Source organism: Stomoxys calcitrans, chromosome 1 (genome assembly GCF_963082655.1).
Source record: "Stomoxys calcitrans chromosome 1, idStoCalc2.1, whole genome shotgun sequence".
Taxonomy (NCBI): Eukaryota; Metazoa; Arthropoda; class Insecta; order Diptera; family Muscidae; genus Stomoxys; species Stomoxys calcitrans.
The window spans coordinates 258,456,580-258,480,771 of NC_081552.1; the positions used below are offsets into that span (position 1 = coordinate 258,456,580).

The window sequence follows — 24,192 nt, forward strand, 5'->3', positions numbered from 1 at the left end:
TAGGATTCTTGCCCAAGCGTTACATTACCACAGTTTCTTTGTCAATGTCCCAGGTGCTATCGTCGCAGATAGTAGTTACATGAATGACGAAGTGAAGACTGTCAAGAGTCACCTTAGATCTTCAGATGATTTATCGTACTCCTACTCATAGATTACTGGCTCCATGCAGACCTTTCTCGTACATGTAGTGAACAGGGTGGCCGATAATTTTACCGAAGACATTCTAAGGTAACGATTTCTAAATAATTCATCAAGGTCACGGGGATTGTTTATCTACGAAGCTCGTCTATGCTATTGCCCCTCGAAAGACTTGAAAAGGGAGGCATCATTTAATCCTCCGACGGTTGAGTCATCCGTTGCCGCAGTACAAGTACCTTGTACTTTTTGTAAGGAATTATATGAAAGCGGATTTTTATACCCTCCACCATAGGATGAGGGTATACTAATTTCGTCATTCTGTTTGTAACTCCTCGAAATATTCGTCTAAGACCCCATAATGTATATATTGGGTTGCCCAAAAAGTAATTGCGGATTTTTCATATAGTCGGCGTTGACAAATTTTTTCACAGCTTGTGACTCTGTAATTGCATTCATTCTTCTGTCAGTTATCAGCTGTTACTTTTAGCTTGCTTTAGAAAAAAATGTTATGATATAGGTGCCTTGGATCTTGATTTCTTGAGCCACTACAGGGCGTAATTTTTATCCGATTTGGCTGAAATTTTGCATGAGGTGTTTTGTTATGATTTCCAAAACTGTGCCAAGTACGGGTGAAATCGATGCCTTTCCTCATATAGCTGTTATATAAACCGATCTGGGGTCTTGACTTCTTGAGCCTTTAGAGGGCGCAAATCCTATCCGATTTGGCTGAAATTTTCCATAACGTGTTTCGTTATAACTTTCAACAACTGTGTAAAGTATGATACAAATCGGTTCATAACCTGATATAGCTGCCATATAAACTGATATGGAATCTTGACTTCTTGAGCCTCTATAGGGCGCAATTATTACCTGATTTGTGTGAAATTTTGTGCAACGGCTTCTCCCATGACTTTCAACATACGTGTCAAATATGGTCTGAATCGGTCTATAACCTAGTACCCCTATAAAACGATCTCTCTATTTTACTTTTTGAGCCTCTAAAGGGCGAAATCCTTATTGGATTTGGCTGAAATTTTACACAATGACTTCTACTGTGGTCTCCAACATTAATTCCATTATGGTTCGAATTGGACCATAACTTGATATAGCTCCAATAGCATAGCAATTATTTTCTTTTATCCATTCCTTTCCTTTGTTTGCCTAAAAAGAGACACCGGGAAAAGAAGTCGACAAATGCGACACATGGTGGAGGGTATATAAGGTTCGTCCCGGCCGAACTAGTTTTTTTTTTTTAATTTTTTAGACATCAATGAAAAAGGTCCCAAGAGACATTGAAAGGGTCCCCGGGTACCTTCACACCCGCCGGATTCTAAACTCCACTGATGACTCGACCACATATCTGGCTTACAATCCATCTCTTCATCGCGAAACAGCGGCAACCATTGGCATTAGCTGATTTTGTAAAGATAAAACAGCTGATTTGCGAAATTTTAGAGGTTATGACGCTAAATTCTCTGCTGGTTTTAGTGAAAAATCATATCAGCTGCTCCGACATTCTTTTATTTGTATTTACATTTACATACTACGAATAGAAATACCACCCTTTTGAAGGAATTCTCAAGTGATCGAAATCGTTTTGGATATGGATATTCGAACATGTGAGCATTTTTTCAAAATTGCGGTAACATTAACCATTGCCAACAATTTAGAGTATTTATCGATTGTTCCACACTTACACCACACATACTAAAGAAATTCTTTGAGAATTTCTTCGAATGGCGTGATAAGTACTTTTATGGAAACAAAGAAAGAAAATGATGATTGTGGACTACAAAGAAAATAATAAGGCATTTAAAAAATATAAAGATTCAACCATTTGATGTGTTCTTATCAGATGTTAGGATCTGGCGCCTGAATGGAATCTGTTTCACATGACTCCTCCGCTGCTTCACGGGCTTCTAGCTCTTCCTCTTCAATATGCTCAAGCTTGGTTGTGGAGGTAGTAGGGCCTTCTTCTTTGTAATCGGCGTAGATTTCGGCACGCTGCTTGATAATCTCTTGAATGATAACGGTGAGGATTTCACGTGAATCGACAATGTGACCAACTTCTTCGGCAACTTCGGCCGACAGCCAAGGGCAAAGTTTTTCCATTAGTTTTTCTCGCTTGGCAGCATCGGTGGCAGGCTCCAGATTATCCAAAATCTCGGGCAGAATGCTGGCAATGTGACCTTGCAGCAATTTGGCGGCGGTGACTTCTTTTTGCATGTCCTCATCCAAAGATTTGGCAACTTTATCTTGATGCAATCTTCGCTCTTTCTCGGCCTGCAAACGAACTTCCTCCGCCTCAAGACGACGTAATTCCGCCAGTTCTGCTTCACGTTGAGCCAGAAGTCTGAACGAGGTATAGAAAGGGGTGGGCAGTTATAGAGACGTAAACTTTTCAGTCAAACTATTTATACTTACTCTGCCTGTTTTTCGCGTATCGATTCGATTTCCCTTTCATGTGCCACCTCCAGCACACTCATTTCCATGATGCTGTCTACTAAGGTGTCTATGATGGGCTGGGCCTCAACATCGAATTGGAAGAGTTCTCCTTCACATATCTCTGTGGACACATCAACGCCAACTTTGGCTGGTACGTATGGTGGTGTGGGAGGTTTCTCGAGGAATAAGTCCGTTTGTGTTTCTACTGAGAATTCTGGTGGCCTGCTCACCAGATGTTCCAGGTATTTGTCGGTTTGCACATCTTCATGACGTCGTCCAGTGACAGGCGGTGGTGTGCCCAGAACATTTCGTTGATTTCTCTGGCTAATATTCCTTTTGCGTAAAGCCTGACGTCTGCGAAACTCAGCCGCCTTGTCGAAAGGATCGTAGTCACTCTGTGCATGAGGGGCGAGGAGTGTGCGAGAGAGAGAGAAGGAAAGGGAAGAGAAAAGTTGAAAGTTATTTATTTGATTCGATTAAAGTGTGCAAATTGAAGGCAATTTATTTGTGTGTTACTGTTATAATTTCCATTGGTAAAATTATTAATGACCTGTTTACATGCCAAATGCAATCAATTTGTATGGGTTACCATCACGCTATCGCTAGGTCCCTTTGGTGGCTGGACATTGTTATTTAAAAGCTGATGCTAAATGCCCACACGCGTATTCATATCTTAACTAAAACAAGTAAAAAGGTGTTAAGTTCGGCCGGACCGAACTTTGGATACCCACCACCTGGGGTATATATGTGAACCACCTTTCGTCAAAATCCAGTGAAAAAATGAATATGGACATATCATCCGATTTAGACCAAATGCTTATAAGTACAAGTCATTGTTCAAGCGAGAGATCGGTCTATATGGCAGCTATATCCAAATCTGAACCGATCAGGACCAAAAGAATGTCGAGGGGCCCAACGCAACTCACTGTTCCAAATTTCAGCAAAATCGGATAATAAATGTGGCTTTTATGGGCCTAAGACCCGAAATCGGAGGATCGGTCTATATGGCAGCTATATCCAAATCTGCACCGATCTGGGCCAAATTGACGAAGGATGTCGAAGGGACCAACGCAACTCACTGTCCCAAATTTCAGCAAAATCGGATAATAAATGTGGCTTTTATGGGCCCAAGACCCTAAATGTGAGGATCGGTATATATGGCTGCTATATCCAAATTTGGACCGATCTGGGCCAAATTGACGAAGGATGTCGAAGGGACCAACGCAACTCACTGTCCCAAATTTCAGCAAAATCGGATAATAAATGTGACTTTTATGGGCCTAAGACCATAAATCGGCGGATCGGTCTATATGGCAGCTATATCCAAATTTGGACCGATCTGGGCCAAATTGAGGAAGAATGTCGAAGGGCCCAACTTAACTCACTGTCCCAAATTTCGGCGGCATCGGACAATAAATGTGCCCTTTATGGGCCCAAAACCTTAAATCGGCGGATCGGTCTATATGGCAGCTATATTCAAATTTGGACCGATCTGAGCCATGTTGCAGCAGTATGTCCAGGGGCTTGACTTAACTCACTGTCACAAATTTCGGCGACATCGGACAACGCCTTTTTCTTTATTTTATTTGGGGCTCCTTACACTTCCGGATGATTTATTTTATTATTCAGCTACAGTCCACTAGAAGAAGGATCTACCGGAGTTGTACACATCGCATAAAAAAAAAACTTTAAACTTTTCTTGGGATATGTTTGATTTTTCTGTAATCAATGTGAAAATTTAGTAAGCATACTACTACTAAATTTCCCATGAATATTCCACTAAGGAACAATGGATACTTCTTTCATAGCAATGAGTGCAGTCCGATTAAAGTTTAAGCTCAAGGATAAGCGGCCTCCTTTTTTATGCCGAAACCGAAAGGCGTGCCGCGTAGCGACACCTCTAGGTAGAGAAGTTTTAACATGGCAGATACCTCACAAATGTAGCCAGCCCATACTAATGGGAATAACCATCCCTGAAGATTTGTCTGATGTTCACGCTGGGATTTGAAGCCAGGCGTTCGGCGTCATAAGCGGATATGCTAAACTCTGCACCACAATTTTTTATATGAATAATAGCTGAATTCGGTCCGCTCCGCTGCGCCCTCAGATATTTGAACATACATTTTATTGTCATATTCGTAATCTATTCCTAAATAGTTTTCATTTGGGGGCTTTGGAGGGCGTTTGGGGGTTCCATGAGTTCCATATTGACATGATCGTACAATATGCCTATTTGGGGGAGTTTTGGGGTCGGGGAGGCCAGCTAGGAACCAATTTTCATGCCCTCCACCATAGGATGGGGGTATACTAATTTCGTCATTCTGTTTGTAACACCTCGAAATATGCGTCTGAGACACCATAAAGTATATATATTCTTGATAGTCATATCATTTTAAGTCGATCTAGCCATGTCCGGCCGTCTGTCTGTCCGTCTGTCTGTCGAGAGCACGTTAACTTTCGAAGGAGTAAAGCTAGCCGCTTGAAATTTTGCACAAATACTTTTTGTTAGTATAGGTCGGTTGGGATTGTAAATGGGCCAAATCGCTTCATGTTTTGAAATAGCTGTCATATAAACCGATCTAGGGTCTTGACTTCTTGAGCCTCTAGAGGGCGCAATTCTCGTCCGATTTTACTGAAATTTTACACGTGGTATTTAGGTACCACTTCCAACAACTTTGTTAAGTGTGATTCAAATCGGTTCATAATCTGGTATAGCTGTCGTATAAACCGATCTAGGGTCTTGACTTCTTGAGCCAATAGAGAGTGCACTTCTCATCCGATTTGGCTGACATTTTGCATGAGGTGTTTTGTTATGACTTCCAATAACTGTGCTACATCAGGTTATGTACCGATTTGGGCTAGGTACATAACCTGATATAGCTGCCATATAAACCGATCTGGGATCTTGACTTCTTTAGCCTCTAGAGGGCGCAATTATTATCCGATTTGGCAGACATTTTGTACAATGGCTTCTCTTATGACCTTCAACATACGTGTCTAATATGGGCTGAATCGATTAATAGCTTGATGCAGCTCCCATATAAACCTATCTTCCGATTTTGCTTCTTGAGCCCCTACAAGGCTCAATTCTTATCCGAATGAACTGAAATATTACACAATGACTTCTACAATGTTCAGCATTCATTTATGGTCCGAATCGGACTATAACTTGATATAGCTCCAATAGCATAACAGTTTTTATTCAATATTCTTTGTTTGCCCAAAAAGAGATACCGCGCATAGAACTCGAAAATGGGATCAATGGTGGATGATATATAAGATTCGGCCTGGCCGGACCTAGCACGCTCTTACTTGTTAATATAATTTTCCTACTCTACTCTCAAATACCTTTCATTTGAGTCCTATATTACCCACAAACAAACACAAGTTTATTTTTATACCCACCACCAAAGGATGGGCGTATATTCATTTTGTCATTCCGCTTGCAACACATCGAAATATCCATTTCCGACCCTGTAAAGTATATGTATTCTTTATGAACGTAAAAATCTAAGACGATCTGGCCATGTCCGTCCGTCTGTGCGTCTGTCTGTGCGTCTGTCTGTTGAAATCACGCTACAGTCTTTAAAAATAAAGATATTGAGCTGAAACTTTGCACAGATTCTTTTTTTTGTCCATAAGCAGGTTAAGTTCGCAGATGGGCTATATCGGACTATATCTTGATATAGCCCCCATATAGACCGATCCGCCGATTTAGGATCTTATGTCCTCAAAAGCCACATTTATTATCCGATTTTGCTGAAATTTGGGACAGTGAGTTGCGTTGGGCCCTTCGACATCCTTCGTCAATTTGGCCCGGATCGGTCCAAATTTGGATATAGCTGCCATATAGACCGATCCTCCGATTTAGGGCCCTTCAACATTCTTCGTCAATTTGGCCCAGATCGGTCCAGATTTGGCTATAGCTGCCATATATACCGATCCTCCGATTTAGGGTCTTAGTCCCATAAAAGCCACATTTATCATTCGATTTTGCTGAAATTTAGGACAGTGAGTTGTGTTGAGCCCTTCGACATCTTTATTTTATTTGGCCCTGATCGGTTCAGATTTGGATATAGCTGCCATATAGACCGATCTCTCGATTTAAGGTTTTGGGCCCATAAAAAGTGCATTTATTGTCCGATGTCGCCGAAATTTGGGACAACGAGTCGTGTTGGGCCCTTCGATATTTGTCTTCAATTTGGCTCAGATCAGTCCAGATTTGGATATAGCTGCCATATAGATCGATCTCTCGGTTTAACAATGACTTGTACTTATAAGCATTTGGTCTAAATCGGATGATATGTCTGTATAGCTGCTATGGGGCATAAGGTATGCATTTTTCACTGGATTTTGACGAAAGGTGGTTCACATATATACCCGAGGTGGTGGGTATCCAAAGTTCGGCCCGGCCGAACTTAACGCCTTTTAACTTGTTACTTGTTCGAATATAAATTTCTTATACAATTTTACAAGAAAATCGCTTTGGTTAGATATTATCACAAAAAAAAAACCAACAACCATAATTTCGTGTTCCATTAACCTTGCCACCCAATAACTTACCAGTAGTGCACTTGTGGTTCCATAGTTGCTGCCTCTCACCACTCTTCTGTCGTGCATAATATTTTTGTAGGGTTCAATTGGTGGGGTTTCTCTGTGGAAATAAAAGAAAATGGGGGTAAAATTCAAATTCGAAAATTAATTACAAGTTAACGTGGATTTTCTTCTGCCTTCCATCATAGCACATTGATGAAATGATGACCTTTCGTGATAAAGAAAAAAAAAACGCCAAGAACAATTCACAATGACTTCCGAACATTTGGTGTAGTTGGTTGTTAAATAAATTTCAATGATAGGCCATATTTAAAAGTTGGAGGGGTCAACTGGTTGTCATGGGTTTGAACACAAACCCACTTTGAATGTGCTTTTGTTGGTAAGAGGCACTCTAATACACAATCGTGTATTGTGGTTTGCATCTTTAGTACAAGGATAAGAATTCATATGCATGCATTTAAGTATATAAACACATAGTTGTTTGGGAGCATATGTATATGGATGTAGGTATGTGCAGTAGCATGCTTGACCCATCACATTGTGCTTTAAGAATTGCCTTGTAAAGACAAGTACCTGAACTCACGACCTATGCAAATTTTTTTTGAGTTTCGCGACGTACTCTTCATTATTTTTTTTTTATTTCATTTTAGAAAACTTGCAAGACCGGAAGTGCATACAGACATTCCTATTCGCTATGGTTCATAAGATACACCGAGAATAATGTTGACAAGACAATCTAATGGGTTAACAAATGAAGGTGTACGATATGAAATGGAAGGTCTACACCAGAAAATAACATTTAAATAAAATTTTTCATTGAATAAAGATTTTTAAGAAGTTTTGATATGATTTTCTATGAAAATTTAATTTCGACAAAATTTTTATGTAACAAACATTGTGCCGTAATTTCAATGGAACGAAAGTGGAGGCCACCGTAGCGCAGAGGTTAGCATGTCCGCCTATGACGCTAAACGCCTGGGTTCAAATCCTGCCGAGGCCATCAGAAAAAAATTTTCAGCGGTACTAATGCTGGCAACATTTGTGAGGTGCTATGCCATGTAAAACTTCTCTTGAAAGAGGTGTCGCACTGCGAAACGTTCTCAAGAAACTTTTTATGTGAATCGATTTTTCGAAATATTGTCTACCATTACCAGTTGCCAAAACAAGATGGGTCTTAAGTAATATAAACTTTGGAGGCAAGAGTTGGCCCCGTCTACTCTTACCCCCAACACTGCAAAATCCTATCTGTAAGGAGTTGAGAAGTATAGTAGCAATATGACGTAAAATTTTTAGATATCGCTGAAAATTTGTATTACAAAGATAACAGTACACCAAATTTATCTTTGCCCTCTCATGCTGTAAAAGAAGGTTTGATTAGTGAAACGAACTAGTTCATTTGAACAGGTCAATGATGAACTAGTTTCCAACAACTGAACTGAACTAGTTTCCAATAATTGTTCAATTTCGTTCACGAGTTCAGTTAGCTCTGTAATTACAAACTTGAATTTCAATCACTCATTTAGTGCTCTTTGAGAGGTATAATAATATTCTGCTAACTAACTAAATTTCTCACGAGCATTCCACTAAGGAACAAGTCTGATTAAAGTTTAAGCTCAATGATAAGGCACCTCCTTTTTTATGACGAGTCCGAACGGCGTGCCGCTTAGCGACACCACTTGGTAGAGAAGTTTTAACACAGGTGGATAACTCACAAATGTAGCCAGCATTAGTAAAGGGATAATCACAGCTGAAAAAATTTCTGATGTTCATGCTGTGATTTGAACAGAGGCGTCATAGGCGGACATGCCAACCTCTGCGCCACGGTGGCCTCCATAATAATAATCTACTCTTCGAAATATTGATCTGCGACCCTATAGGGTACATATATTATTGGTCGTCGTGACATTCAAAGTTGATGAAGCCAAGCCGTCCGTCTTTTTTTTTTTTTTGCCAAAATTCAAGAGAAATACAAGACGGTGCCACATGCCACACAGCACGCGTAACAATGGATTTATTGAGAGGCGAGTTCGGTGAACATTTTATTTCACCTTCGGGATCGGTCAATTGGCCCCCTAGATCGTGCGATTTAACTCCTTTCGACAACTTTTTGTGGGGCTATGTTAAAGCTCATGTCAATACAGGCAAGCCAGCTTCAATTGAAGCATTGGAAGGCAACATTGAAGCGTTTATTCGTGAGATACCGGTCGAAATGTTGAAAAGAGTATGCCCTAGTTATACTAAGCGAATGGACCATTTGAGGCGCAGTCACGTTCAAAATAGTCTTCAAACATTCAATTATATGGACCGTATTATCGATTCAAATAAAGATTTAAAGTATTTTTCTGAATTTTATGTGCTTTTATACCCTCCACCATAGGATGGGGGTATACTAATTTCGTCATTCTGTTTGTTAAACCTCGAAATATGCGTCTAAGACCCCATAAAGTATATATATTCTTGATCGTCATGACATTTTAAGTCGATCTAGCCATGTCCATCTGTCCGTCCTTCCGTCCGTCTGTCCGCCCGTCCGTCTGTCTGTCGAAAGCACGCTTACTTCCGAAGGAGTAAATCTAGCCGCTTGAAATTTTGCACAAATACTTCTTATTAGTGTAGGTCGGTTGGTATTGTAAATGGGCCATATCGACCCATGTTTTGATATAGCTGCCATATAACCCGATCTCGGGTCTTGACTTTTTGAGCCTCTAGAGTGCGCAATTCTTATCCGATTTGAATGAATGTTTGCACTAAGTATTTTGTTATGATATCAAACAACTGTGCCAAGTAAGGTTCAAATCGGTTCATAACCTGATATAGCTGTCATATAAACAGATCTGGGGACTTGACTTGAGCTTTTAGAGGGCACAATTCCTATCCGATTTGGATGAAATTTTGTATGACGTATTTTTTTCTTACGTTCAACAACTGTGCCAAATAAGGTTAAAATCGGTTCACAACCTGATATAGCTGCCATATAAACCGATCTGGGATCTTGACTTCTTGAGCCTCTAGAGGTCGCAATTATTATCCGATTTGACTGAAATTTTGTACGACGGATCCTCCCATGACCATCAACATACGTGTTTATTATGGTCTGAATTTGTCTATAGCCCGATACAGCTACCATATAAATCGATATCTCTATTTTATTTCTTGTGCCCTCAAAGGGCGCAATTCTTATTCGAATTGGCTGACTTTTTACACAGGTCTCCAACATATAATTTAATTGTGGTCCAAATCGGACCATATCTTGATATCGCTCTAATAGCAGAGCAAATCTATTCTTTTATCCTTTTTTTTGCCTAAGAAGAGATGTCGGGAATAGAACTCGACAAATGCGATCCATGGTGGAGGGTATATAAGATTCGGCCCGGCCGAACTTAGCACGCTTTTACTTGTTTTTTTTTAACTTTCCTATAGTTCTTAAAAAATCCCCATTAAGAAGCTTTAATTATAGCCACCACCGAAAGATGGGGGTATATTAATTTCGTCATCCCGTTTGCAACACATCGAAATATCCATATCCGACCCTATAAAGTATATATATTCTTGATCAGCGTGAAAATCTAAGACGATTTAGCCATATTCGTCCGTCTGTGCGTCTGCCTGTTGAAATCACACTACAGTCTTTAAAAATAGAGATATTGAGCTGAAACTTTGCATAGATTCTTTTTTTGTCCATAAGCAGGTAAAGTTCGAAGATGGGCTATATCGGACTATATCTTGATATAGCCCCCATATAGACCGATTCGACGATTTAGGGTCTTAGGCCCATTAAAGGTGCATTTATTTTCCAATTTTGCCAAAAATAGGGACAGTGAGTTGTGTAAGGCCACTCGGCATCTTTCTTCAATTTTGCGCAGATCGGTCCAGATTTTGATATAGATGCCATATAGACCGATCCGCCGATTTAGGGTTTTGGGCCCATAAAAGGCGCATTTATTGTTCGATGTCGCTGAAATTTGGGACAGTGAGTTAAGTTAAGCCCCTCGACATACTTCTGCATTATGGCACTGACCGGTCCAGATTTGGATATAGCTGTCATATAGACCGATCTCTCGGTTTTAGGTTTTGGGGCCATAAAAAGCGCATTTATTGTCCGATATCGCCGCAATTTGGGACAGTGAGTTGTGTTAGGCCCTTCGACATCCTTCTGCAATTTCACTTAGATCGGTCAAGATTTGGATATAGCTGGTATATAGACCGATATCTCGATTTAATGTTTTGGGCCCATAAAACGTGCATTTATTGACCGATGTTGCCGAAATTTGGGACACAGAGTTAAGTTAAGCCCCTCCACATATTTCTGCAGTTTGGTCTAGATCGTTCAAGATTTGCATATAGCTGCCATTTAGACCTATATCTCGATTAAAAGTCTTGGCCCCAAAAAAGGCGGATTTATAATCCGATTTAAGTGAAATTTGACACATTGACTTAGGTTAGGCTTTTCGACATCCATGTTGTATATGGTTCAGATCGGTTTATTTTTAGATATTGCTACTAATAAGACCAATATTTTGTTATACATAATGGAACAATGACTTTTACTTATCAGTATTTGGTCTAAATAGGAACATATAGCGATATAATTGCTATGGGACATAAGGTATGCAATTTTCATCGGATTTTGTTAAAAGGTGGTTTACATACCCACCGAGGTGGTGGGTATTCAAAGTTCGGCTCGGCCGAACTTATCGCCTTTTTACTTGTTATTTGTAATCATAAATTTAATAAGAGTTTCAAAATTTGTTTCTTTCAGTGTATCTACCACATTTTGAACGGCATTACAAAAATAGTTTCCAAATGGAAATTCTTTAATATCTCTCTTTAAGCATACGAAAATAGCCCTAGAAACCTTAAGTGAAAATTACATGAAAAGGACCTAACTCCCCGACTAACTTCGCCCCTCCCCGCAACTGGCAAACATTCCAAAGTATTTCTCAATTCAAAGTTAAACACAAAAAGAACGAGAACTTACCCCAAAAAAAGGGGACAACAAATATTTGCCTTTATTTCGATTAGCAGGACATTCACCTATACCACACACCAAGAACAAGGGAACCAACGCTTCAACGAATATCGATATAAAATAATGTTAATAACTTTTTTATTAGTCATGTCGGCGATGATGTTAAACCATTTTTACCACTCTGCTGTTGTCAATTTTGGTTTTTTGTTGAGTCAAAAAAAGAGAATGACCACAGTTGTGTTATCATTTCGTGAATGGTGTTTTTGGTTACTTTCGCTGTTGTTGTTGTAAGGATTTTCCGTGATTGACGCATATGACAGATATGCATGTCAATGTGTTCATGTCGGCATAGGAGGGCTTCCCTACACACACAACCAGTTAGCAAGCAATCGATCCACGGTTTATAGGGGACAAAGAGGGTTTTTATTGTCCTGTTTTTCCAAATTGTTTTAGATAGTTGATGTCAGAAGTAGTAGTTGTTGTTGTTGTCGTTTTGAAATTGGGGCATGAGAGATAATCATTCGAAAAACAAAATAATGATACGTTTTAAATATTTTATATGGGCCATATATTTTAAAATTTATGGTTGGAGGAGCATCAACTTTATCGCATGAGTAATCAAGGCGACATCAACGGGCATTTTGTATTGACAGGTATAAAAAATATGACTTGGTCTAGCATGGATGAGTTTTTTTTGGGCTTGAATACAATGTCTCCCGATTTTTAATTGCTTCATGAGAGCTAAACTATAATCAGCCTAAATCAGATTAAGCTTATTGAAACTTCCGAATGTCTGTTGAAATCACACTACAGTCTTAAAAAATAGAAATATTGAGCTGAAATTTTGCACATATTCTTTTTTTTGTCCATAAGCAGGTTAAATTCGATGATGGGCTACATTGGACTATATCTTGATATAGCCCCCATATAGACCGATCCGCCGATTTAGGGTCTTAGGGCCATAAAAGCCACATTTATTATCCGATTTTGCTGAAATTTGGGACAGTGAGTTGCGTTGGGCCCTTCGACATCCTTCGTCAATTTGGCCCAGATCGGTCCTAATTTGGATATAGACCGATCCTCCGATTTATGGTCTTAGGCCCATAATCCATATTTGCTATCCGATTTTGCTGAAATTTGGGACAGTGAGTTGTGTTAGGCCCTTCAACTTCCTTCGTCAATTTAGCTCAGATCGCTCCAGATTTGGTTATAGCTGCCATATAGACCGATCCTCCGATTTAGGGTCTTAGGCCCATAAAAGCAACATTTATTATCCGATTTTGCTGAAATTTGGGACAGTGAGTTGCGTTGGGCCCTTCGACATCCTTCATAAACTTGGTCCTGATCGGTCCAAATTTGGATATAGCTGCCATATAGACCGATCCTCCGATTTATGGTCTTAGGCCCATAAAAGGCGCATTTATTGTCCGATATCGTCGAAATTTGGGACAGTGGTTTGTGTTAGGCTCTCCGACATTTTTCTGCAACATGGCCCAAATCGGTTCGGATTTGGATATAGCTGCCATGTAGACCGATATTTCGATTTAAAGTTTTGGCCCCATAAAATGCGCATTTATAATCCGATTTCACTGAAATTTAACACAGTGACTTATGTTAGGCTTTTCGACATCCGTGTCGTATATGGTTCAGATCGGTTTTGGATCTATTGATCGATTCAGGCCATATTATACAGATATTTCAGATTATGTACCGATTTGCGCCATACTTAGCAAAGTTATTGGAATTTATACCAAAACACTACCTGCAAAATTTTAGTCAAATCGGATGAGAATTTCGCCCCTAGAGGTTCAAGAAGTCAAGACTCAAGATCGGTTTGCATGGCAACTATATAAAAACATGGAGCGATTTGAACCATACTTAGCGCAATTGTTGAAAGTGATACCAAAACACCACGTGTAAAATTTCAGTGAAATCGGATAAGAATTGCGCCCTCTAGAGGATCAGGATGTCAAGACCCATGATCGGTTTATATGGCAGCTATATCAAAAACAAGGACCGACCTATACTAATAAAAAGTATTGGTGCAAAATTTCAAGCGTCTAGCTTTACTCCTTCGAAAGTTAGCGTGCTTTCGACAGACAGACGGACGGACATGGCTAGATCGACTTAAAATGACATGACGATCAAGAATATCGAGGTGTTACAAACAGAATGACGAAATTAGTATAACCCCAAATATATGCTTCTGAGTTTATTTAAAAAGAAAGTAATTCGTCATTGAGGTGAAGTATTATAGTGTGATTGCATTATATTAGGCAGGAAAATCTTAACCGGCTGTTGTTGCCGAACTCAAACACCTCAAAGTTAATTAAATGTTAATGTAACGCACCAAAAATCGTTAAAATGATACTGGCATCGTTATCAAACGCCACGGTGGCAGTAAAAAAAATGCAGCAACAACCCCTGAAATGATTCCACGAGTGAATGTTCGAATGCAACAAAAGAAAAGGCAAAAGTCGGGCGGAGTCGGCTATATTATACCCTACACCACCTGTAATACGTACTACCTATGTTGAAATATAGTCAGACTTTTATTTTGCATACCTATTGAAATATTGAATAGAACCACAGCCTTAAAAGGCCATATCGGATGAAAGATATAAATGTCAGCTAAATCAAAATTTGTACCGATTTTAGTGAAATTTTGCACACGTATTGGACGTTACATAAACTAACTTTTGTAAAGATCGGACAAATACCGTGGATTCTATAGCCTTAATAGGCCTTATCGGATGAAAGGTATATATGAAAGGTATATTAAAATGTGGGTCGATTTGAAATTTTGCAGACGTATTTGCACGTCAAAATTTTGTTAAGATCGTATCAAAACTGTGGCTTCTACAGCTCTACAAACAATATCGTATAAAATATATATATGGGAGCTATATATAAATTTGTACCGATTTTATTGAAATTTCGCACACATAGGAGGACGTCAAATAGAACACCTCATGCACAATTTTGTAAAGATCGGACCAACATTGTAACTACTACAGCCTTAAAAACCCATATCGGATGAAAGATATATATGAGCTATATCGAAATCTGGACCGATTTAGGGCAGATATATATGGGAGCTATATCTAAATCTGGACCAAAATTTTGCACACATATGAGGACATAGAGGACATGCACCCCATGCCAAGTTTTGTAAAGATCGGATCAAAATTGTGGCTTCTACAGCCTTCAAAGGCCATATCGGATGAAAGATATCTAAATCCGATTTTGACAAAATTTTACCCACATATAGAAACGTCAAATAAAGCACTTCGTGCTTAATTTTGGAAAGATCGGACCAAAATTGTGGCTCCTACAGCCTTTAAAGGCAATATCGGATGAAAAATATATATAGGAGCTATATCTAAATTTGACCCGATTTTTATGAAATTTTGTTCTCAGGTGAAGACTTCAAATAAAGCACCTCTTGCCAAATCATGTAAAGATCGAACCAAAATTGTGGCTTCTACAGCCTTAAAAGACCATATCGGATGAAAGATATATATGGGAGCTATATCTAAATCTGAGCCGATTTTTTTCAAAATCAATTGCGTTCGTCATTGGGCCAAAAAAGAGACTTGCGCCAAATTTCATGGCAATCGGACAATAAATGCGACCTGTAACTTGATCACAAGAATACATGGACAGACAGACGGACAAAAGCTAAATCGAATCAGCAATCTGAGCCAATCGGTATACTTATCAATGGGTCTAGCTCTTCTCCTTCTAAGCGTTGCAAACAAATGCACAAAGTTATAATATCCTGTACCACAGTGGTGGCGTAGGGTATAAAAACGAGCTCAAGCTAAAACATTACAACACACACACACACGAATAGACTGGAAGAGCTAAGGGGAAGTATGCGAGCGCTGGAGAAAGCCGGATTTCATTAGTGCAGCTGGAAACTCGTGTTTTGACCGGCTGGAAGCCATTGTCAAGGCAAAAGATGGTGGAGTACTTCTGTCCATTTTCGTCATTTGAATCAATAAAAATTTTTTCGTACAAATATTTGTGTCCTTTTGAATTGGTAACACTTCGTGTCAGCTACCCTGACACATTCCATAAAAAAAGAATAAAATATAATGAGTTTCTATCGAAACTCTTAATGAAAAGCTTTTTCCAATAATTCAATCAATTTCAAGGACTTTTTTTTAATGAATAAAAACAAAAGAATTATTTTACAACCCCCCTATGGAAGAAATTTCTATTTGAAAACACTCATATGAGCTATGGGTTTTATTTCTCTTGGACACTTCCTACACCATTTCCTTAATGGGCTTCAAAACAAATACTACGCAGAAAAGGACGTTGTATGAGAGAAACACAATAAGAAAAAAAAGAAGCCTTTACCTTTTTGAGCGATTTAGTTGAAGTTGTTGTTGGAATTGTTGTTTGGTTATGGTTATGCCTCCCACTGGAGGTGATGTAGCCGCATCAGCCCCTGTAGCTGCTGAGGATGCATATGGCCCCCTGACACCGTTTAGTCGTAAAGACGCCTTGCTAGCCGACAAATCTTTATCAGCGTTGGCGATCGAATGACCACGAGCACCACCCCCACCACCTGCATTGGCCCCGCTGGTGGAGCCCGCATACACATTTGAGTATTTGTCCTTGGCCATTGTTTGCGACGAGTTTCGATTGTTGTATGGCGGCTGTTGTTGGTGGTTGTGGTGGCCCGCGAAGAAGGATTTTATTTTATGGGCATTGTGCGTGTGGTCAATGTGTTGAGGTTGGCGACTGTAGTGGTGTTGGTGCTGATATTGGCTGTAGAGCATAGACGATGCCTCATTCGCATTGTAGACGACAGGATGTGAGGAGTACGCGTACAATTGTCGTTTTCGTGAGGGCGAAATGAGTGTAATTTCGTTTGGCGGTGGCAGGAAAATGCCTCGTGGTACAGTGGTAATGAAAAGCGGTCGTTGGTTAAGCGTTTCTTGATTGCTGCCCTAAAAGTCAAAAAGAATTTCCAAAGAAAAGGTAAGCAGAGCAACGTTGAACATTTCCATCGACCCGGGGCCAAGTGATGACACTTGCCTCATTTCATAAGTCCTCGGTGGGGAGTTTCAATAGGCAATAGGATGGCAATAAATTCCAGTTTTGTTATCCGTACAAGAAATCTGACATGTGGTTTTTTAAGAGCTGCAAATGGAAATTTTCAGCCATAATTTATATGAAAATGATTTTTTTTTTATCCCCACATGCTCACTGTCACAAATGTGGGGGAATTATTAAACATGGAAATACCCCCCCCATCTGGGGGAATTAGGTAAAGCATTTGCTGCGCTTTTTCTATGTTACCATAAGTTTCACTTTTCTAGCAGCCGTCTTTAGGCTACCTTATTATGGTGGCTCATTAACTTATTACCACTAGACACAGTGGAAAACAATTTAATCAAAAAAATGGATGACCCACCGTGCGCAACATCAATTATTTTGTATTAAACGACTTCTGTCAACTGAAAGCAGCTACACAAAAATATCAGATTCTCCATGTTCTCGGTCTTGAGGTTTCCGTAAGAGCGTATCAAGTTCGCCCGGCCCGAAACTTATACCAGTAAATCCTCTGCCTTTTGCCAAGTTTTTGAAAGATTTTTCAAATCGAATAAAAATTGAGCCCAGAAGCTTGAGATTAGAGCTGGCAAACTATCGATATTTCTAATAATAAATATCGATAGTATCGATACTATCGTAAATTTCCCATCTTTGGTCCAAGTAACTGGGGGGCCGTCCCAACCCCAAACCCCCTAAAAGGTATTCGGGAGTAGATACCGACTATGGTCAGGAAGTAGAAATAGGCTTTATAATTTGTGGATTTCGGAAGGGGGCGGACCCTCCCCGTTACACAAAAATACCACCCAAAATCAAAAGTGGACTGATCGGGACAATATGGGTATCAAATGAAAGGTATTGGAAAATAGAATTCGAATATGGTATTAAAAGCTAAGTATCCAACGGGCCGCCCCAACCCCAAAGTTCCCCCAAACAGACATATTGGACGTTCATGTCAATATGGACCTCAAATGAAAGGTATTCGGGAGTAGATTACGAATCTGGCATACAAAATTAGATCGAAGTATAGGGGGTCACCCTGCCCCCCAAAAACGCCTTAAGTGGGCATATGGCCCATCATGACTATATGGGACTCGGTTTTTTTGTTTGTTCTGTAGAATCAAAAATGGGTGAACTGATTTTCTTAAAATTTTTACAGATTGTGTAAGATTGTGTGGAAGGAAACATAGCCTATATAATTTTTGATATCGGAAGGGAGGTGGTCCCTTCAAACAACGCCATCCAAAACCAAAAGTGGTATTGGAAACTAGAAAACGAATATCGTATTAAAATTTGGGTCCAAGTACCCATCGGGCCTCCCCAACCCAAAAACTCTTCTGAAAAGATATATTCGACATTCATGTCAATATGGGCCTCAAATGAAAAGTATTCGACAGTAGATTACAAATATGGCAAAAAATTAGGTCCAAATAATGGGAGGCCGCCCCATCTCAAAGTACCCCCAAATGGGCATATTAGACGACCATGCCTATATGGGACTCGAATGCAAGGTAATTGTGAGTAAATTATGAATATTGCATTAAAATTTGTGTTCAAATCTAGGTGGCGCTTTTCCTTCCAAAAATAAGTCCAATAGGTTGATTGACCCATTAGACAATATGGAACTCAAATTAAAGGTATTTGAGAGTAGAAACTGAAACCTAAACTGAACTTTATTTTCGATTGTGTCAATATGCAGCTCAAATCAACGGTAGTTGGGAGTAAAGAACGAATTTGATATCTATTTTCAGTGCAACGTGCCGGTGGCCGCCCCAGTATGGGGGGGGGGGGGGGGGGGCTCACATTGAATGGCTTTGGGGGTGCAGCACGAAGTTTATATCCATATTTGAGTCGAAATATCAGAGTGCCATTCCTTCCCCATTACCCTAATTTTCAAAAACACCAGGTCTCGGAGATAGGTAAAGCGATTCGTTCGAAATTTTTATTGCACTCTCACAGTCAAAACAAAACATGGTTTCTATTGTTGGGGTCGGGCGCCTTGGGGGCCGTTCAAAACCCGTCAAGTGGTTACATAGACCAATCACGACAATATAGAGATCAAACAAAAGGTGCTTGAGAGAAAAAAAGAATTTGATATCCAATTGAAGAGCCATGTGTTTGGGGAATTGCCCCACCCGAAAACACCTCCCTATAAAATAAAAGCTATTTGACGTTTAAACTGATTGATTTTCGGGAAATTGATACTCATATTCACGATAAAGTCCCTAGGGTCCACCCCACCCTCAAACTGAATTAATTTACCGACCATGCCACTATGGGGTTCATATAAAATGTATTTGAAAGTAGAGCACCTGCCATTGTGGGGCTCATATAATCTGTATTTGAAAGTAGAGAACGAAGCGTATAATTACAAAAAGGACCAAGTGTCTCTCTAAACCGGAAATATTTACCAATACGATAATATAGGACTCAAAAGAAAGGTATTTGGGAGTGGAGTAAAAATGTATCCAGAAACCGAGAAGGGGCACACTTCTCACACATCAATGAAAGCTTTCCGATTTAATAAAGTTATTTGGAAATCATTACAGCAATCATTGTAAAAAATTTGAGCCTAATCGAAGAAAATTTGCGCCCTCTATAGGCGCCATGTATCTCAAAAGATACATTCAGTGTCGGATCGATTATTTTTGTTCAATTTTGTAAAAAATGAACTCGATAGGAAAAAAGAATCGATATTCAGAAAAATATCGATAGTGCTATCGATATTTTGCTAGCTCTACCTCACAGGCCCGATTTGTGTGGTGTTCGTTTGCATCACGGCAAGCTCAGCTGAAACTAACCGGTCGAGTCTACAGGCTGCGTATAGTGGAAAGCTTGGTAGATATGCGAAGTAGCTATAAATTCAGTCGCGGACAATCAGAGGCTTCAAGAGGAGAGTCTTAGCCTATGATACACGAAATGAAAAGGGGTGCCTTTAAATAACCAATGGCCACCATCAATGTCTGTTTGAAGGTTAGGAGCGGCTTGGAGGAATACATATGCAATCCCACCTAACCCAAGCGGTTGGGTCCCTGGGCTAGCAATCCGCATGTGAAATGAATTCAATTAATCTGAGTGGAAAAAATTGAATTTGTCCCTTTAGTTTAAGTATTTATTGTAGAAAAAGTTGAAGTACATTGAAGTAAAATTGTGAATTGTATAGCGAGTAAGAAAATGTCTTTTGAGTTATTTCGTCTTTCCGTTTGCAATACCTCGAAATATGCATCTAATACCCCATAATGTATACATATTGGTGATCTTAATGTCATTTTAAGTCGATTAGCCACGTCCGACCGTCCGTCCATGAAATTTTCCACAAACACTTCTTAATAGTGTAGGTCGGTTGGGATTGTAAATGGGCCATATCGGTCCATGTTTTGATATAGCTGTCATATAAACCGATCCGGGGTCTTGACTTCTTGAGTCTCTAGAGGGCGCAATTCTGGTCCGATTTGACTTAAATTCAGCACGTGGAGTTTTGGTATAACTTCCAACAACTGCGCTAAGTATGGTTTAAATCGGTTCATAACCCGATATAGCTGCCATATAAACCGATCTTGGGTCTTGACTTCTTGAGCCTCTAGAGTGCGCAATTCTTATCCGATTGGAATGAAATTTTGCACGACGTGTTTTGTTATGGTATCCAACAACTGTGCCAAGTTCATAACCTGATATAGCTGTCATATAAACCGATCATGGGTCTTGACTTCTTGAGCCTCTAGAGTGCGCATTTCTCACCCGATTGGGCTGAAATTTTGCAAGACGTTATGACTTCCAAGAACTGTGCCAAGTATGGTTCCAATAGGTTCATAACCTGATATAGCCGCCATATAAACCGATCACCCGATTAGACTTCTTGGCCTCTAGAAGGCATAATTCCTATCAGATTTGGCTGAAATTTTGTATGGGGTGTTTTTTTATGATTTTCAACAACTGTGTTAAGTATGGTTGAAATCGGTTTATAATCTGATATAGCTGTCATATAAACCGATCTGGGATCTTGACTTCTTGAGCCTCTAGAGGGCGCAATTATTATCTGATTTGGGTGAAATTTTGTACAATGGCTTCTCCTATGACCTTCAATACACTTGTCAAGTATGGTCCGAATAGGTCTATAATCTATTACAGCTCCCCTATAAAGCGATCTCCTTAGTTTACTTTTTGAGCCCGTAAAGGGCGAAATCCTTATTCGATTTGGCTGAAATTTTATACAATGACTTTACTGAGGTCTCCAACATTCATTCCATTATGGTCCGAATCGGACCATAACTTGATATAGGTCCAATAGCATAGCAATTCTTTTCTTTTATCCTTTCCTATCCTTTATTTGGCTAAAAAGAAACACCGGGAAAAGAACTCGACAAATGCGATCCATGGTGGAGGGTATATAAGATTCGGCACGGCCGAACTTAGCACGCTTTTGCTTGTTTTTTTTGAAAAATTAACACAAAATATTTTACCACCTTGCCATAGAAACTCCCCAGTAAAAAAATATTTCCCTAGAGAACACCTACATTTTGCGAAGAATTTTTAAATTTCGATAGGCCATCTCGACTTCCACCACCACCACCTTCATGCAAGGAACTAAGTTTGCGTTGAAGTTCCTCGGCGAAATTGTGAATGTCACGGCTATACTGAGGATGGGTTACCGAAAGTGCCGCATTTGCCGAAATGCCGGTAATCCTGAGATCTCTGCTGCTGAGCACATTCGATGGTTGATTTTTCGGCAAGGCTGCTGCTTCCGATCTCCTGATGGGGTGCACTATGGCGTTGGGTTTGGTGAGATACGATGAGGACGAACCCGAACCGGATAGGTAATCGTTGTTATTCAAAACTGTAAAAGCCGATACCGAAGAGGACAATGGCAAATGTGAGCCGTAGTGTTGATACAAACTCGATGTAGATGGTGCCGCAAAAGAGGAGCTAAAATGTTGTGCTGGTGTGTAATTGGAGGCAAAGGAAAATTTTGGTCTGGCTGCCTCTGAAGTTGTAGGGTTTTCGTTAGTTTCGTTGGTTTCGTTGTCGGTGCTAGAGTTAGAGTTGGAAAAATCGCCTTTGGATAGATCCTCTTGGTTGTCGTTGTTACTGGTTTTGTTGTCGCTGTGGTTGATGTGCTCTGAAGTTGAGGCTGTGTTGGATGGGAAGTGCTGTGGATTTTCGTTTTCTTTGTCAAAGTCCAAGTTTTGCATTATTCGCTTTTTTGGCTTTGTTGTGATTTTTTAAACATTTGCTAAGGAACTTTGAAAAATTTCAAGAATTTCGCACTGACCGCCCAATAATACCAGAATTTCCATTGTGCCACCACGAAACAATTGGCCAAAGGATAACCGGGAATGAACGAATAGTGCAAGAGAGAGAGAGGGAGGGCGAGCTAGTATTTAGTATATCCGCACGAATCGATTTTAGCTAGGCGAAGGTGAAACCGACCTACCGAACGACCGGCTTTGATAAAAGTCTTGACGCACGTCTACTTCAATGCCGAGGCGCGAGCGTTGGTTGTGCAACGGTCAACTCTCCGTCACGAAATGACCAAAACATATGCTGGCAAAGCACGACATCAACTTGCTAGAAACTTGGCTAACTTTTGTTAGCATGTGGTGGGGTAGACTAGCAGTCAGTCAGTCAGTCAGTTAGTCCATGGATGGAAAATACCTATGGTCAATACACGACACACTTCCAAACGAAAACAAAAACTAAGTCTAATACCAATACAATGGAGTGCTAAAAGCAGTCCAAATGGGCTGGGGGTAGCACATGTACTCATTCACATCTGCCTGACTTTCTGTTTGCTATTTCGTTTGTCGGTTTGTCCGTCCTTATGTCCGACAACGGTGGTTTCACTGAGAGTCCTTGGGTAGGCAGGTCTCTTTGGTAATTGCGCAGGAATTCCAAGTATAGACCCCAACATTAAACAGCTGTTGGAGCACTCCAAGAAGTCCATATGCAAATGTTATGGCCACAATAAAAATATGCCCCGAAATAGGATTTTGTTTGTTTTACAAGGAATAATTAACAGGATATCTAAATGCTGGTGAGAGGGAGAGAGAGGCAGAGTAAATCAAAACTACTGAGAGGGAGAGAGAATACATTTTTAAAAGACGTTTGGTATTAAATTTTTATCAGACTTAAGGTACCCTAGTTTATAGTCATGTCATTGCACTGAAAATGGTGTTGTTTTTTAAAGGCAGACAGGATCATGGCAAGAATGAAAAGCTAAAGTAATGAACTCGACTCCTTTTTGTAAAACCAAAAAGGTAAAAATACTCTAAGTTCGGATGAGCTGACTGACTAGCTGACCCGGGCCCGCTCCGCTGGGCCTTATTTTACTTTATATGGAACAAAAGTTTCCTTGGAATATTTATTTTCGAAGATCTTTTAGTGAAATACCATGCTTACTTGACTACGAATTTAAGTTTGGATGTAAGATGTACTCCATTCTTAAAATACTTCATTCCAGCCCGATATTTTCATGATGTCTGATTTAGTGGTGTATTCGGGGGAGGGGTGGTCGCCCAGATGCTTGGCCCCGAAAAACTATCAGCATCGTGCTCTTCTCTCAAATACCATTTATTTAAACCCCATATTGTCATTGGCTTAAGAGGAGTTTACAGGATGAGACGTCCCCCAAACACATGGCCCCAAAATAGCTTATCAAATTCGTTTTCTAATCTCAAATACCTTTCATTTGAGCCACATATTGGCATAGTGGAAAAATTTTTTCCCTTTGGGGAAGTTTTGGGAAAGGGGTGATGCCCTAAATACATGGTCCTACATTTGAATATCAAATTCGTATTCTACTCCCAAATACCTTTATATGAGCCCCATATTGCGATGGTCAGTAAAAAATTGCTGTTTGCGGGGTATTTTGGGAAAGGGGTAGAACCCCAGAAAATTGGTCCCGAAAATTGGTATCAATTCTTGCTCTACCTCCCAATACCTTTCATTTAAGCTCCACATTGACATGTTCGGTAAATAAGCCCGATAAGGGGTGTTTTGGGGATTGGGGTGGTCCCCCAAAC

At 39.9% G+C, this 24,192-nt stretch overlaps 1 protein-coding gene across 1 annotated transcript; it reads right to left on the bottom strand.

Annotated features, from left to right (window-relative positions):
• Positions 1-1,638: 1,638 nt before the first annotated feature.
• On the bottom strand, positions 1,639-22,670 carry LOC106084453 (radial spoke head protein 3 homolog A). Its single transcript, XM_059369286.1, has 5 exons — positions 21,688-22,670; positions 16,475-17,070; positions 7,147-7,237; positions 2,563-2,978; positions 1,639-2,491 (listed from the first exon to the last, which is right to left on the bottom strand). Exons 1-5 carry the CDS (start codon positions 22,360-22,362, stop codon positions 1,990-1,992), a joined length of 2,280 nt encoding a protein of 759 aa, XP_059225269.1. The 5' UTR covers positions 22,363-22,670; the 3' UTR covers positions 1,639-1,989.
• Positions 22,671-24,192: the final 1,522 nt, after the last annotated feature.